Source organism: Leptodactylus fuscus, chromosome 3, assembly GCF_031893055.1.
Source record: "Leptodactylus fuscus isolate aLepFus1 chromosome 3, aLepFus1.hap2, whole genome shotgun sequence".
Lineage (NCBI taxonomy): Eukaryota > Metazoa > Chordata > Amphibia > Anura > Leptodactylidae > Leptodactylus > Leptodactylus fuscus.
The window spans coordinates 94,956,703-94,972,929 of NC_134267.1; the positions used below are offsets into that span (position 1 = coordinate 94,956,703).

Genomic DNA, 16,227 nt, shown 5'->3' on the forward strand with positions numbered 1-16,227 from the left:
CATATCCCTTTGCTCTAATATTGAAATCATTTACATATATCATTTTATTCACACATGTAAAGATTCATTCGCTAATAACTCGTTAATTTTTTTTTTCAGCAAGTATATTATTAGGGTTCTGGAAATGCCTTTACAAGTGGTGAAGATCTAAAGTATAGGGTATCACAGGTCAACTTTTCTTTAATAAAAATGCGCCCTGCACAAATTGCCTAGAATGGGAAGCAAGGCAGAATTATTATTATTATTATTTTATTTTTTTATATATATAACAGCTTGCTTACTGCTGCTCTTTTTATTGTTCTATGGGCTTGAGATACTCTAGCAGTTTTTACTTCTCAGATTTTAATTTCCTTCCCCAAGTGTCAGCTCAATAACATCATTACTGCAGACTATCCAAATCCCTTTTCAATTTTTATTTTTGCTGGTTTCACTAGATTCATCTCTGGCTGGCCTTTGCCTCCCTTGTCTCTCTCATTCCAACCTCCAAACTTACTTTGCTTCAATGCAGTTATTAAAGAGGTTTCTTCAAGTCATTTATTATAGATTAGGAGAACAAAAAAAAATAAAAATGTAGCAATGCATTCTATAGGCCGCACTCAGCAGATTTGTCCCTGCAGCTTAACACTCCTCGTTTTACACTGTTCTAGTGAATAGCTTTTTTATGTTTGACAAGGTTTGTTTAAAAGCACCTAGTTAAAGAGTCTATCACCACCCCAAGCACCGCTGCCACCACCATGTTACACCGTACATTATCATCTTTGTTACGCATGATACAATGGCATGTTTTGGAGAAAAACAACTTTGAATTTGTATCCAAATTATTAAATCTGTGCACTGGTGTTCTATTCCCAAGGCGGCTTTAGGGGGAACCTGGCAATTGGGCCCCTAGCAACACATATCCCCTATCTACAGGACAGGGGATAAGTGTCCATAATAGTACAACTCCTTGTTTTGTTCACATGTGTCAAAGTGCTATGTATAAATGAATGGTCATTCTATTGACTTATAATGGGATCTGTAGGGTTACTCCAAGGTGTCCGTTTTGCGGGGAACTTTACAACAGAGGCTCTTGCCAAAGCCCCCAACAGAGATGTGGACATGAATTAAATTTAATAAACCCTAACTTTCTAAACGCTCTAAATTTTATACATTGTTAAAAGTGGTTGTCTGAAATTTTTGAAAAATAGGTTAACAGGAGAGGGTATAAAATAACTGTTACTCACCTGTTCCATGTCCTAATGCTACAGTGCTATAACACTAGAACCCACCGCTTCTGCAGCAGTAATGTCACATGCATCACATGACCACTGCAGCCGATAAACAGCCTCGCGCTACTGCTGCAGCCTAATGGATGCCGTGGTATCTAATAAAGTGCATTTAAATAAAAGTGAAATTGCTATTACTGGAGGATCCCTTTAATTTGCTTCCTATAACACTGACTGATTCTCTCTCTGTATTTTAATCAAGATGAGTTCTCATGAATATGTATCAGGAGGTTCTTTCATGTCCTGGCCTATAATTCTGCAACTTCTACCACATATTTACAGCAGACTTGCCTGTCAGTGATTTCATAATAGCTGAAGAACGGTGATTATGACTGTACAGAATCTGCACCAAAATTCCTAACCAAACCTATCTCGTCTAAGTGATCTTAGCCACACAGCAAATGGAGATGGAATTCATGTTTTCCGGCAAACCAGCTGGTGAAACACACATGCTCACAGATATGGTTTTATACTAATAACGTACATGTGAAATAACATGTTCCTTGCTTTCACAGCAGGCAAGATGCCACATAGAATGGCAGGCCCTGCCAAGTTCCAGGCAGAGCAGTTCAAGGCCAAACTTGCATAACCCTCAGACATGCCGTCACTTTGAGATAACTGCTGAAAATGGAGGCATTGTATTAGGTCGCTTAGTGCTTTCTGCTTCATCTTTAACATTCAGCACATGATGTCCTTGAAAACGACATGATAGTCATACTCTGAAAGCTGCAGGTGTACCCATAGCGGTTGCTCAGCGCTAGGAACAGTTATGAAGGCAAACATTTTTCTGGCTATTTAATGATGTGCTATTATTTGACCTTTTGTGCTGTCACGCGGCAGCAGCGGCACCACAATCTACAGTTTACGGTGCTTGTCACAATTGTGTTATTTAACCATACATCATCCAGGCTATTAATTAAGTGGCCAAAAAGTTACAATGTTGGAGGCGGCAAGAAGTAGTAATGTGCAAGAATGTCACAATATAACTGCATCTATGGCAAAAGCTAACAATTACAAGCGACAAGAAAGCGCCACTCAGTCTAATCCCTGGCCCGTCATCTTAAAATACATATATGCATTTGTTTCCAATACATTCTTTTAGCCGAAAGTAAATGGTTCCTACTCATTATAAATCAACATGAGAACCAATCTCACTTTGTAACAGCAAGAACTCCATTTACATGAAATAATTACAATACTGAAAGTTTTCTAGACTGGACTTATGCAGTGCTTTTCTCCACAAAAACCCCAAAAAACACATTTTTATATTCAAAACACACGTGGTTCTGAAAACACCACACAAGTTTTTAAAAATTGCAGCCATTTTGTTTTATATAGAAATGCATGCGTTTTGCAGAAAATCATTGTGTAAATCCAGCAATATTACAATACAAGCAGATAGTAAGGATCACTTCCTGTCAGAGACGCAACCATGTAATGGGGAGCCTACCTAACCTGTGCCATTTAGAATAGGAGCATTATTCATGCAGTAAGGGGACCTTTTGGGGCCCGCTTAAGGAACAGGGTCTGCTAGCATTTTTTTTTTTTTTTTTTTTTTTTTTTTATTAAATACTGTTTTTTGTTTGCTTGTTTTTTTCCCACTATGGGACTTGAACCAGAGATCCAGTAATATACAGTGCAATATACACGGAGGTGACGACTAGGGAAACACTTCCAGAAGCCAGATAGATACTATGGACATGAATAAACTCCAAATGTGCGTGTTACAGGCAGGTGTTAAAGGGGCTCTATCAGCAAAATTATGCTGTATGAGCCTCACATATGCGTGAATAGCCTTTTAACACGCCACCCCCCCCCCCTCCCCGTTTTAAAATAAAACCATAAAAGCATATATGCAAATTATACTTATCGTGCAAGGTCTGACATCTTCTGGCACGCCTTCCTCTTCTTTCTAAAATGCCCTCCGGTCCTGGCTCATCCCTGGCTTCATAGTCTCCTTCTGGCAGGATTGGTTCAAATCCGGTGCGTGCGCAGTAGCGCTCCCTCCGCCCTCCGAAGCGCTACTGCGCACGCTCAGGCGCCATTTTTCTCAATGGCAGTACGCTCGCATCCTTGAGGCAAGCGATACTGCGCACGCACTGGATTTGAACCAATCCCGCCGGAAGAAGAGGACGATGAAGCCAGGGAAGAGCCAGGACCGGAGGGCGTCACCAAAAGAAGAAAGAATAGGAAGGTGTGCCAGAAGATGACGTCAGACCATGCATGACTGCCCACCGTGCACGGTATGTCTAATATGCATACATGGTTTTATTTTAAAACGGGGGGGTTAAAATAACATTAGCGGTGCCTGAATAGCCTTTTTAAAAGCTACTCACGCATATGTGGGGCCCATACAGCATCATTTTGCTGATAGAGCCCGTTTAAGTGTGTCATAAATCCAACTAAAGATGGCATCTGCTGAGCTTCTGAGTGGATACCATCTGCATGACATAATAGTAGGTCATAGTGCGGGAAGTTAAACAGCTCCATGACATACTATTAGGTCATATTGCAGAAGGGGGTTAAAGGGACCGTATCAGGTAGCTTCTGCTGGCATATCTGAGCGCATGATAGGGAAAATGGCAGACCACTGTAATATACAGGCTTAGATAATTTACAGGAGGATTTCTAAGGTAAGAAAGGAGTACATCCTGGACAGAGTCCTGCTTACACTGCTCACATACCATTGACCGTTTACTCTGTACGTGCACAGATTCAGGGAAATCTGTCAACCAGATTGTAGGAGAGTCAGCAGGACTGTCTGTCCTAGCAATCCCCAAAGGATTTACTCTGCTTTTTACTCAGAAATCCTGCTCCAAATCATATACACCAATATCACAAAGCTCAGCTTCTCTTCCTCTAACACATAAATGTATATACCAGAACTCAGCTTCTCTCCCATGTGCTGCTATCTGACAGGGCACCAATCACATGACAGGTTGGTTTGTTTGGCAGGGATAAGTCCTTTAAAGGGATTCTACCATTAAAAAACTTTTTCTGTGGATAACACGTCGGAATAGCCTTTAGAAAGGCTATTCGTCTCTTACCTTTACATAGGATCTCCGCCGCGCCGTTCCTTAGTAATACAGGTTTTTACTGGTATGTAAATTAGTTCTCTGGCAGCGATGGGGGCGGGCCCCAACGTTGAAAATGCGATGAGGGCGTCCCCACCGCTGCCCGAGAACAGGATCCTGAGCCGCCTCTGTCTTCTGCTGGATCCTCCCCTTCTTTCTTCAGCAGCGTCACCTCTGTCGGCTCTTACACTAGTAGAGCCGACTGCGCATGCGCAGCCATAGTTCCGAGGCTGCAATTGAGAGCGTGTGCAGTCGGCTCTACTAGTGTAAGAGCAGACAGAGGTGACGCTGCTGAAGAAAGAAGGGGAGGATCCAGCAGAAGATAGAGGCGGCGCAGGATCCTGTTCTGTGGCAGCGGTGGGGACGCCCTCATCGCATTTTCAGTGCTGGAGCCCGCCCCCATCGCTGCCAGAGAACTAATTTACATACCGGTAAAAACCGGTATTACTAAGAAAAGGCGCGGCGGAGATCTCATCTAAAGGTAGGAGACGAATAGTCTTTCTAAAGGCTATTCCGACGTGTTATCCACAGAAAAAAGTTTTTTAATGGTAGAATCCCTTTAACATTCCTGTAGAGATGTAGTAGTCTTGGACAGGATGTGAAGTCTGAATCGTGGAGTCGAAGCTGGAAAAAGACTCTAGCTTCAAAATAAAATTATTTTATACAATTTTTAATATTATAAAATTGGATACATATATTGTTATATATTTCTTTTCAAAGGAAATAAATCACTAGCTTTTTAATGAATTAGAGAATTTTTACTGCTTCTGGCTGACCTTGGCTGTCAGCCATTTATAAATGAGTTTGTGCAGAAGCATAAGGCAGAGCTTTAGCCCACCAACTCCACAGCCCTGGTCTTTGCCCAAGTTAAGAAAGCTCCATCTATTAAACCTGTTAGGGCAATTTATACTGAATTAACATTGGGTTAAGTGTATCACTCTACACCACTCAGACTACCTACAAAAATGTTATGTGCCAACTTTTAAAGGAAAAAAACAAAAAACAGGAAAATTGAAATCCCATGCTGATAATTTGTCACAGATCTACAGGGATGATCCCATAGTATAGTACATGTGTTTTTAAACACTATTCATATGTAGCAGATAAAACCCAGAGAAATGACGTTGGGCAGCTTATTTTTAAATATCTACCACATCAATCCTACTAATATTAATGTGAAAGTTTGTGTGTTTAGATGTTTGTGTGTTTGTTCCTCAATAACGCAAAAACGGCTGAACAGATTTGAATGAAATTTGGCACATAGATAGTTTGTAACCTCGATTAACATAGGCTACTTTTTATCCCGGTAAATGACATGGCCTCATGACTGTTATGAATTTATGTTCAGATACTATATTACATTTCCCCTGCAACAGCTTATCTCAGGTCCCAGAGCTGTTATCTCTCATTGGCACAGCGCGAAGAACGAGTTCAGCGTCAGGCCAGCTTGACAGCTGCCGAAATGCTGGAGCAGGCAGATCATCAACGCCAACAACACGCTCATTATATGACATCTCAGTGAACTGCTGAGATGCCAGAACAATCACAGGCACAGTGCAAGAAACAAGTTCAGCGGCAAGAAAGCTTGAGAGCTGCCGAAATGCAGGAGTAGGCAATTTGCTGAAAATAGGCGGATCATCGAGGTCAACAACCCGCAGACGAAGTGCAGACAGAGGCTAGTTCTGTTATAAGTTTTCTCTACTGAAAGATACAATGCATAGGGTGAACTTCATGGCAAATACGTAAAATACACAGATAATACCAGCCTTTCAGTAAAAAGGAACGTCAAACATTTCTATTGGCTCAACAGAGATTCAGTCCCCTGCAGGATTCTCAGATGCACTGCACAATGTTGTGTCCAACATTAACCCTTAATGTCAACTGGAAAGCTGGAATGTCATGCTGATGATAATCCTAATTTGTATGGTTCCTTTGTGATTACTAAAAACTAATTGTGACAGAACTACCTGTCATAATACCAAATTACAGTGATAAACAGGAAAAAAATAAATAAAAAAAACACACATGCACAAACTTTACGAGGCATTCAGGACAAGAAAACAAAAAACCACACGGGCAGCAGCGACACATCTAGGATTTTCTATATACGCTCTCACCTTCTCCCTCTAGGAGATTCAAGTAATATCTAATTCAGACACATTAATGTCTCTTTAGGACTACTACAAAGATGCACTCGCAGCAAGCCATTTAAGACCACTGTAATTTAGACATTTTTTTAGACTACATTTGTATCAGTGAGGGTGAAAGCGTTACATTAAAAATGAGCAGTCATTAGATCGCTACCCCTTGAGCAGTCCATTAGTGTAGAAATCACTAACCCTGAACACCAGGACTGCACAGTTTCTTTTATACTTTTCTCCAAACTGCACCCATTTCACAAAATTACTGTCTGGAAACATTAACAGAAAAAAAAAAACACATTAATAAAGTAAATTTGTTTTTGATTTTAGAATTATATGTTGTATTTATACACACACCATTGTAAACTGAAAATATTGTAACATGACTATGCAAATAGATGCCACATTCAATTGGTGCTATAGCCCAATAACGTCAAACCAAAAAAAGAAAAGAAAATGAAGAAACATAAGAATATTGGCAGTACATGTGACATTATATTGTATGTGGTGTGTGTTTTCAAATTTCAATGGCCCTGGAAATGCCATTTTATGTTGGGGGAAAGGTGGGGGGGCAAACCACCCAAAATTACATTAAAAAGCGGGTGAGAAACTGAAAGGTGACGGTAAATATGGAAAACTGAAAATCTGTCACAGAAAACATGGTTAGGGTAAGAGGGTGTTCTTGTTAAAGACTTGATCTTTTGGAGAAGTTTCATGATATTTGTAACCTAAGACTCCTAAAAGCGGTTTGCACCGAGGACATGGAGCAAGTAGGTGAAATAACTGGCTTCAACTCAGACCGACCAAGACTCCGGCGCCTTCATAAAAGGCAAAATGTAACAATCATAATCATTTCTATTAATTTCACAATATTGAAAAAATTATTTTACTTTCATGCAGGAGTCAAAAACTTTCTGACTCCACTAACAATTGGCCCTAACTTAGTCCCCACATCCCCAGTATGTACTGTATATGTATGTATGTAAAGTTTGTATGAGTATACACAACTACAACAAAGCTTTATGCTTAAAGCACAGCAAAGTTTTAGAATATATTTAAATGGGCTCCATCATTGGGAAAAGTAATTTTTAACTAAACATATACTTGCATAGCCACTTGCATTCCACGCATACTTTTTGTATGCTAATTCAGGAGAGTCTGACCAATCTTACGGTTCTGCTGGGTTTATCCGTTTCACCCTGGTGACAGACTGCCTTTAAAGATACACTGTTTTACCGGTACTTTCCTGTGTCTCCCTAGGCTTTTGGAAAAATCTGTCATCCCCCAAAAATTATTACAAGTCAGACAGATACAAAGTCACCTGTAAAGGGGTGGAATATATTATGCAGCAAGTAAGTTTATGAACACATGGCAGCTAGTACTGAGGTCAAAATGGAATTTTTTTTAATAGATTAGTTATTATTCTTAATGGCTGAGTGATTTTGCAGGTTTACCTACAAAACTATGTGACCATCACAATAAATAAATAGTCTATTAGGTTCAGCTTGTAAATGTCTATTAGAGAGAACAAAGAAAAAAAAAAAAAGTGTGGCCACATCGTTTTTGATCAGGTCTCAGCTGCCCAATGGTCACCCAGTGTGTTCATATCCTTAAAAGGGATATCACAGAACACCTAAGTCATGTTCCCCTACTGGGCAAGCAGTGCCACAGGAGTCCAGCCCTTATATTTAGTTATTTCTGGTATATCAGTTGGTGATGGTGTGAGAGGTCAGGCCATTTACCAATCTAGAAAGGCTCATGTAGAGGAAGTTTTCCCCCCCGCTCATCTGGGACTATGATATTCAACTCAGGTTCCTCTTTTCAGCCGGTAGCAAGAAGTCTATTGATCACATGGCCAATCCTGGGCAAACTCCGTTCTATTCAGTTCGTGAAGTTGATGATTTCTAGCAGTAAAGGGGCAAAAACTGCAATGGTTAAACAATTGTGTCGAAGATCTTATAAGATATTTATTTATTCTTTCAACATAAAAGGGCCCTGGACAAAATGCTGCCAATCTCAGGCTAGCACCAGATAGTAAGGTATAAAGAGATCTACAGGTTTGACAATCATACTGTAAGGTGTGCTAGTGACATAACATACTCCCAACTACTATAGCGGCAGTGCATTACACTACTCCAGCACTATTGTTCACAAAAGACTACCTTTATCTACTACTGTATTATCCAAGACCCTTAGTTGAGAGCAATTTTTACCACTTTGCCCCTCCAGTTAAAGGTGCCATGAACAGAATACAAATGCCTTTACAGGGATCTGCATTATGTAAATGGTTTTTATTGCCTATTTCAGAGGAACCGTCTACTCACAGACAATGCCATGAGAAATCGGAGCATGATTCAATCTCAAAATACAAAGAATTAAAAATACGGAGTTCAGTTTTGTAGAGGAGCAGTAGATGTATCTTAAGTGAGGAAACTATTGATAAAACGGAAAATTAGAAAGGGTCCATATTACGTTACGTGTGATGTGCAACTACAAGGCCAGCCTATTCCTCATGGGTCTCTACTCCACAAACCTAACCTTTCACCAATATTTGTGAATGATTTCCCATTATATGTGCCACACTTCATTACCATCAGAAAAGCCAAGGCTACAGCAGATACAATCATTAGCAGAACGACTTGCTCCCGTCCACCTCAGCTAGGGAACGCTCTTAGAAATTGATCATGGGGAAGATTATTACATTCTATGTGAAAGAAACCTACAGTTTGAAGTGCAGAACTGGGATAATAAATCTGCAGAACATTTTCATGTAATACAAAAGCACTAGGAAATGAAAATGTATAGTACTTCAAGAATTTATAATGTGTCCACTCAGGGTTACAGCAAAATATATATGTCGCACCAGTAATTATGCTAGAATGTGTTCCTCTTCACTTTATAAATCACTTGAAGTGTGGCCAAGAACACTTAGTGGAAAGTAATTGTCCAAAGCATTAAACGAGAACAACCTAAACAATGGATTTTTATTCAATCAAAAAAAAAAAAAATCGTATATACTTTAAACGGCAATTCATTTTACAATAAAATTCCTGATCTTGTTGGAATTAGATGACAATCTATTGTGTATGTGCATCTGCCAGATGTTGGGACAGAGGATTGTGCAGGTTGGTGTCAACATGCCCAATCCTTTCCTGCAGGGGATTCTCATTTGGCAGGAACTTTCTCTCATTTATAAAAAAAAAAAAAAAAAAAAAAAAAAAGGCACTTTTAGCCAGGCTGAGTCCATGTTTATGATGATACAGGAAAAAAGAGTAGGGAGATTTCACAGAGCAGGAAACCTTTTTTGCATACCTCGGCCAAAGTAACACCTGCTGAATTTCCCACTCACTTTTATACTATACTATAACAAAATACAGAGTAGTGAGTCAATGGAAAGTTGAGGTACAGTAGTTTGTTAATCCTCTTTCTTCTGATATTAAAGGGGCTCTATCACTCGGAAAAGTCATTTTTATCTAAACACATGCTTGCAAAGGCTTTAGAAAGGCTATTCCACACTTACCTATAGTATGTAGATTGCCTCAGTGGTTTCTGAATAAGTCCGTTTTTATTAATATGCTAATGAGCTTTCAGCCAGCACAGGAAGTTCCCAGCAGCCTCCTCTCTCCTATTATCTTCTATGTGTGTGAAGCAAATAGGAAGCTGAGTCATCATCATCATCATCAGCAGTCTCCCATAGAAAACAGCAGAGAGGTGTGCACGATGTATCGTACACTAGTCTAATTAGCATATGAATAAAAACGGACTTATTCAGAAACCACTGAGGCAATCTATATACTAAAGGTAGGTGTGGAATAGACTTTCTAAAGGCTATGCAAAGGTGTGATTAGTTACAAATGACTTTTCCTAGAGATAGAGCCCCTTTAACTAGTAGGAATGAAGAGGATGTTTTCCCAAACTGTGAGAAAAAGGTCTTATCGCAAATTTAAAGGTTAACCAAACTATAGGACAACTTTGGTTTTTCTGGCAGTATTTGAGTCATTAATAAATTTTGTATTTTATTTCATTAACAAATTTTGTCTCCTTTCTGTGAAATTCTGCATCTCTTTCTTCCCTTCCCTTGTTTCTGCATAGACAGCCGTTTCTGCCTCTCACGGAATGTTACTGTGAATGGAGTACGGGGCTGTGTAAAATGTAAAAAAAAAAAAAAAAAAAAAAAATATGGGGTGAAAATATAAAGTGTCTGAACTTGCTTTTAGTGTCATATGAAAGAGGAGATACTCTCATATGACACTACGGTTACTATCTATTATTTCCAGAGACGTCATTGGTTGAAAACAGCCGGCTGCATAATATATAGGATTCAGAAAGCCCAACCACAACTGTTTTCAACCGGTGATAATCTCTCAATACAATATAGATAGCAACCTTAGGGTCATATGAATAGAGCTTAAGAATAAAGATACAGGATTTCACAGAAGAGAGGCAAAACGTGTTAATAAATTATATTAGAAAATCTATTACCATGAACCCCTCAAATAACCTGTAGGATCTATAATGTAAAAAAAACAATTTTGCTATTGGATCAAAGCAGACCTTTCACAAAGTACATTAGTAGAGATGGCATACTACCCTCTTAGGGTGAATTCAAATATTGCTGCAGAATTTTCTCATTTGTGTGAATGGGACTGGCGAAACCCTATATCGTTGCTGCAAAAACAACCTAATTCTTATGAACAGAACAGAGTTTTGGTAACAAATCTGATGCATGTGAATATAGCCTTCCCATACATTCACTCAGAGGCCTTTGCTACAAATCCACTCCTAGTGGACTAAGGGTATGTTCACTAGGAGGAATTATTTGCTTTTTATTGAATACAATAGGAGTCATATTCAGAGACTAATGCAGGACGATGAAAAACAATAAGTGCCTAGCTCAATCTTGCAATAGATGCCATGATGGATTCAGTCACATAACCCACAACACAGCCTAAAGCTAATTATACCCCATTGTTTCCAAGGCTAATCCGTGTGTAAACCTGCAATTGAACGCCAAAGCAGGGATGCACAGAGCTGGAAAGTAGAGTAGATGCTTCCATGTCCATGAACCTCACCTAGCACCTGCTGAGTCCTTTATTAAGAGTGGCATACTAAATGCCAGTGTTAATAAGTCTGCTTCAATGTGTCTCTTCAACCTTACACCCTAGTTACACAGTAGAGCTAATTCTCAGCGGAAATTTTCACAGATCAGGGTAAGATTAGTTTGTTTCATGGGCCTATTCACATCTATGTTTGCGACTGATCTATTTGAAAAAGCATATTCTATTTTTTCACAGATCAAAGAAAACACACAGTCGAGAAACTCATCTGTGTGAATAGGCTCTTAGAATATGTTTTCAGGCTCTGGTCATGCACAGACATTATGAGAGTCGAACAACAATGAAACAATTTTCCAAAGCATGGAGAGGATCTGCCACCAATGATCATTTTTATTGGTTTTGCTAACAGCAAAAAAAAAAACAAAAAAAAAAAAATCACATATTTTGTTCATTATGTCATCCATTGATAATTGTAGTAAGGTAGTCAGGGTCAAAAACAAATTTATTTCCTTCTCTGTATGAGCCACAAACACTTATTTCTTATAACTCTCTATGCATAACAGTAATGGTCTAATCTCTATTGCTGTTTCAATCATTATTTACATGGGTGATCCTGACAGTTTCTTTAATGTACCCTTAGACTCCATATCTTTTAGTTCAATGTCTCAGAAAATGGACACCAAACAGCAATGAAAGTGTTTTAAGAGCTCGAAAAAGCACTTGGAATGAAGTCTTTGGCTGAGATGTGCAATTCTGATCATCGGTCTTTTGGAGGAATCAATAACAGTCAATTGTGAAATATACAACAGCACCAGAATGCATAGGATGTTAATAGCCTATCCTGTGGAACAAGGGGCACACTTACAGGTCAAGTCTATCACCTTACATGTCCTCTATCGCTACATCGTAGCTTTAGAATTGCTCAACTAAACTAGGCAACTAAGAAAAAAAAAAAAAAAACATGTAAAGCGATCCTTTTCAATTTGCAAAAAGCAAGACTTCCTTAAGTAGCAGTGACCTCAATCAAATGATTAATTACATAATATTCCATTAATTGAAAACAGAGCAGAATTTCAGATGCTTTCATTCTTCCTGAATATCATCCTGTCTTAGAACAGTCGATTAAGCCGTTCATCAAAGGTGAGTAGGCAAGGTCAGCAAGGCCGTACCTCTTCAGCTATTCATTACCTATTCTCTATGGTAATTAACAATGCCAACATTTGCATAAATCACAATCTCTCTGATTGTACTGTTATCCAGGGAGGAGGGGAGATTTAGGTCTAACCGTTTGATTCTCACTGCAGAAACTCAGTAAAAATATCCGAGATGCACCTGCAGCGCCATCTGTGTTATTGTTAAGGCAAAAGCACTTGTACTTTTTCCATATACTATTTACTGAAAAATGATTGCTCACAATTATCATAATCATGCTTGCCTTTAGCATAAGAAACAATGGGGGGGATTTATCAACAGTTTTGGTGTAGTTGGTTGATAATCACATTCTGCTCTTCGCTAACCACTTTGAAAATATGGGCAGAGAAAGGCAGAGATGTCTTGCCCAAAATATTATAACTCACAACAGTTTTCAGGAGGCATCAACACAGGAAATTTACACTGGTTCTCAACTGGCGTAGATTTCCATTTTGGTTTATTAATTAACTGGAGCTAATTCTCTTGCGATGAATGTCTGATGTCTGCATGCACGACCACAGAAAGATCGAGGTTGAATGGCATCTGACCATGTGCCTTGCTGCACCATTCTTTTTCTACCAAGGAACTGTTGTATTTTGGGATTTTTTTTGGCAAAACAGAAAACTGAAGTGAACTTCAGCCTAATTGTGTTCACGTCTGAAAGTTCATGAAAGTCTTCACAACGATGAAAAATGTGACACACACAGAGCATTAACAAGTATTTCTTAAATTAACTGACCTTTTGGCATGTCTGCAGGTAAGTAATGGGGCTCTTGAGCGCTCACATGGTCCCAGTCAAAGTCGTCATATAGATCCTGATGGTAGTCACAGGCTGCTGGTCCATCATCAAAGGCACACCCTCCTAAAACAAAGAACGAGCCATAGGTTGGAAACTTGCATGGTCAAGGACTTATCGGTATTCATTTGTTTGGTTCACCTATACATTCTTTTACAGTAAGAGTTAAGACCAGCCAAAAGTGAATTATTGAAAGTTCTAAAAAGATACGCTTATTAGATGCTTAAAATGTGTAAATGTCATCCTCAGAACATTCTGTAGTAGGAGTACATAAGCCCTTGTCTGTTCACACAGCACCCCTGGCCCCCCTGCTGCGGACACATGCCCTAGACCCCTGTTGCAGATGACTGGCAGCAATATTCCACCATAATGACACCTTATCCCTGGTTCACCTGTCAGAAACCTTCCGCTGAATGTATTGGGAAATTGGCAGTACCCTCAAACCATCTCCCAGAAAGGTATAAAGACAGAAGAGTAGTAGCAAGAAGGGCCACATTTAGAGAACCTAGTGCAGATTATGAGAAGGAGACATCTGTAAAATTAGGGAAATTCCTTGCCTGAACTACAAATGTATAACTGCTATCTTTCTGTTCCCCCGCCATTGGAAGTAAAGTTTCCATAGACTTTCCATAGAAATTTTGGGTAATTGTATAAAGGTGGTAGATACATTACAATAAAAGTTAATATAAACAAGTCTTTCAAAAACAACTAGAACAAATAAGCAACATAAGTCAGTATATGCAGAAAATTATTAAATAACTTCTAATAAATCACAATTTTTATTTTTTTTTTCAAATTACTTAATTTAACACCCAGTAAGAGCAACATCCAGGGACTAGAATGTGGAGATGGCCCAAGATGTAAGCCATTCACTCCTCCTCCGGTCAGAGCGAGTCTGGCACCAAATCCCTGAAACCACACAGGGATGAAGGGGTCATATTTGAGTAATGCTGAGGGATTCCTCAGTGCACTCCCTGCTCTGTGTCTACCATGTGTGAGGGTGTTCCAGGTTGCCCTTAATGACAGGTGGAAATGAGGTGGTAGGTAGATGATGCTGATGGTAGGCAATACTCACAGAACATTCACAACAGTCTCCATGCATTTGACACTTTTCAAACACAGACCGGAATGGGGTCTGCTCTTCACCATAGTGATCTGGGGAAACAACTGAGGCCTAGTCCTCTTTTTCCAACCACTCATGGCAAAATGCAAGGCACATTTTGGCTGTGAACACCAACATTTTCTCATTGGTACAACGATTGAAAGGTTTGGTTAAATATAGCTACAAGAGCTACTAGATCCCAGCACTTCAACCTAGTCCCCCCAGATGGATGCAGGTGAGCCTGGCCTAACAGTGGTTTTCCCATTTGAACCAGCACCTCCTTTAAAGAGATTTCACTTTTTTGTCACTATGCAAACAAGCTATTTGGAGCAGTGGCAAAGCCCTTGTTACTCCAAAAATTCCATCTGCATTTAGACAAAAAATTCACAAGGTGAAAACAATGTTGGATTCAGTGCATGTTTTACCTGTGTTATCCCCTTGGGAAAGTTGTTTTTTTTTTTGTTGTTTTTTTTTTTTTTTTAATGCAAATGAGCTCTTGCTCCAAAGAGGTTATTTACATATTAAAAAAAAAAAAAAATCCTTTTTCGGCTACAGAATTATCGCCTCACAAAGCACTGCGGGACTCAGCAGTGGGTCTGGATTGAGAAATTGGGTTCTGATGACACAATGCCTTTATTCTGTGAACAGAGGGTCTGGTGACATGGGACTGCCTGTTGTAGCCGTAACTACCACTACCAAACACCAGAAGAGCTGAAGGTGTTCTTCTACAACATAGAAGACAAGCTGAAAACTAAACTCTAAGCAGGCCCAAACTCACCAAACAAGCAGTTTTGTTTTAATCCAGCCTTTATAAACCATTGAACATTCACATCTTACTCAATTTCCAAGTCAACCGTCATTCACTCTAACCTCTGTCCAAAAAAAATAAATAAATAAATACAATATATTAACTCAAAGAACCATTTTTTATGCATTATTGTATAAAAGGCTAATGTAATGGATTCCAAATGATAATTCCAGACAGACTAATGTTGTTATTAAAAGAACATCAATTCAGAAATTTAATCACAAAATTGCAAGCTTGGCATTAACTCCGGATGGAAACTCGTGGCATCTCTGTTGCATGAAACTCTAACATGTGGCTCAATGGAGTTATAATTAACCTCTATGCTGCCAAAAAGATGGTCACATGTTTGAGCAACTTTCTAAATATTCACTTTGCAACCGATTTTTAAAAACACAAAAGTAGAACTCTGGGGCTATACAATATAATGGCACTCCAAAGGTAACTTCACATAATCATTAGTTCTTGTTGCTTATATGGTGCCATGGATGCTGCAGCGCTGCAGAGAGACTTTCTCCATTCACATTGGAGTCATGTACACCAACTACACATAATGTATAAAAAAAAATACAATAAAGACGTACAGATCTATTTTCTGGGGTTTTTTTGTTTTTTTTTTTTTTTTAGATTTCCCACCTGATGTGAATTCAGTGGATACATTTCTATTCCATCTTCCCCTACTAACTCCAGAAGAAGCATCAAGAGACGTATACAACGCTCAAGTTGCTTTGTACTCTTTAATACCATCATGTGTTATTAGAAGGCTTTATTAGCTGAATGTGATATGGGTTGACAT

The 16,227-nt window shown here is 39.1% G+C and overlaps 1 protein-coding gene across 8 annotated transcripts in view; it reads right to left on the bottom strand.

Moving 5' to 3' along the window:
- The window catches only part of PTPRK (protein tyrosine phosphatase receptor type K), a 281,887-nt gene that overhangs the window by 231,168 nt on the left and 34,492 nt on the right, over window positions 1–16,227 (bottom strand). For all 8 annotated transcript variants that reach the window (XM_075267966.1, XM_075267965.1, XM_075267972.1 and 5 more), the window contains exon 2: window positions 13,468–13,590. In XM_075267966.1, coding sequence (XP_075124067.1) covers window positions 13,468–13,590 — 123 coding nt within the window. The remainder of the gene's footprint in view (window positions 1–13,467; window positions 13,591–16,227) is intronic.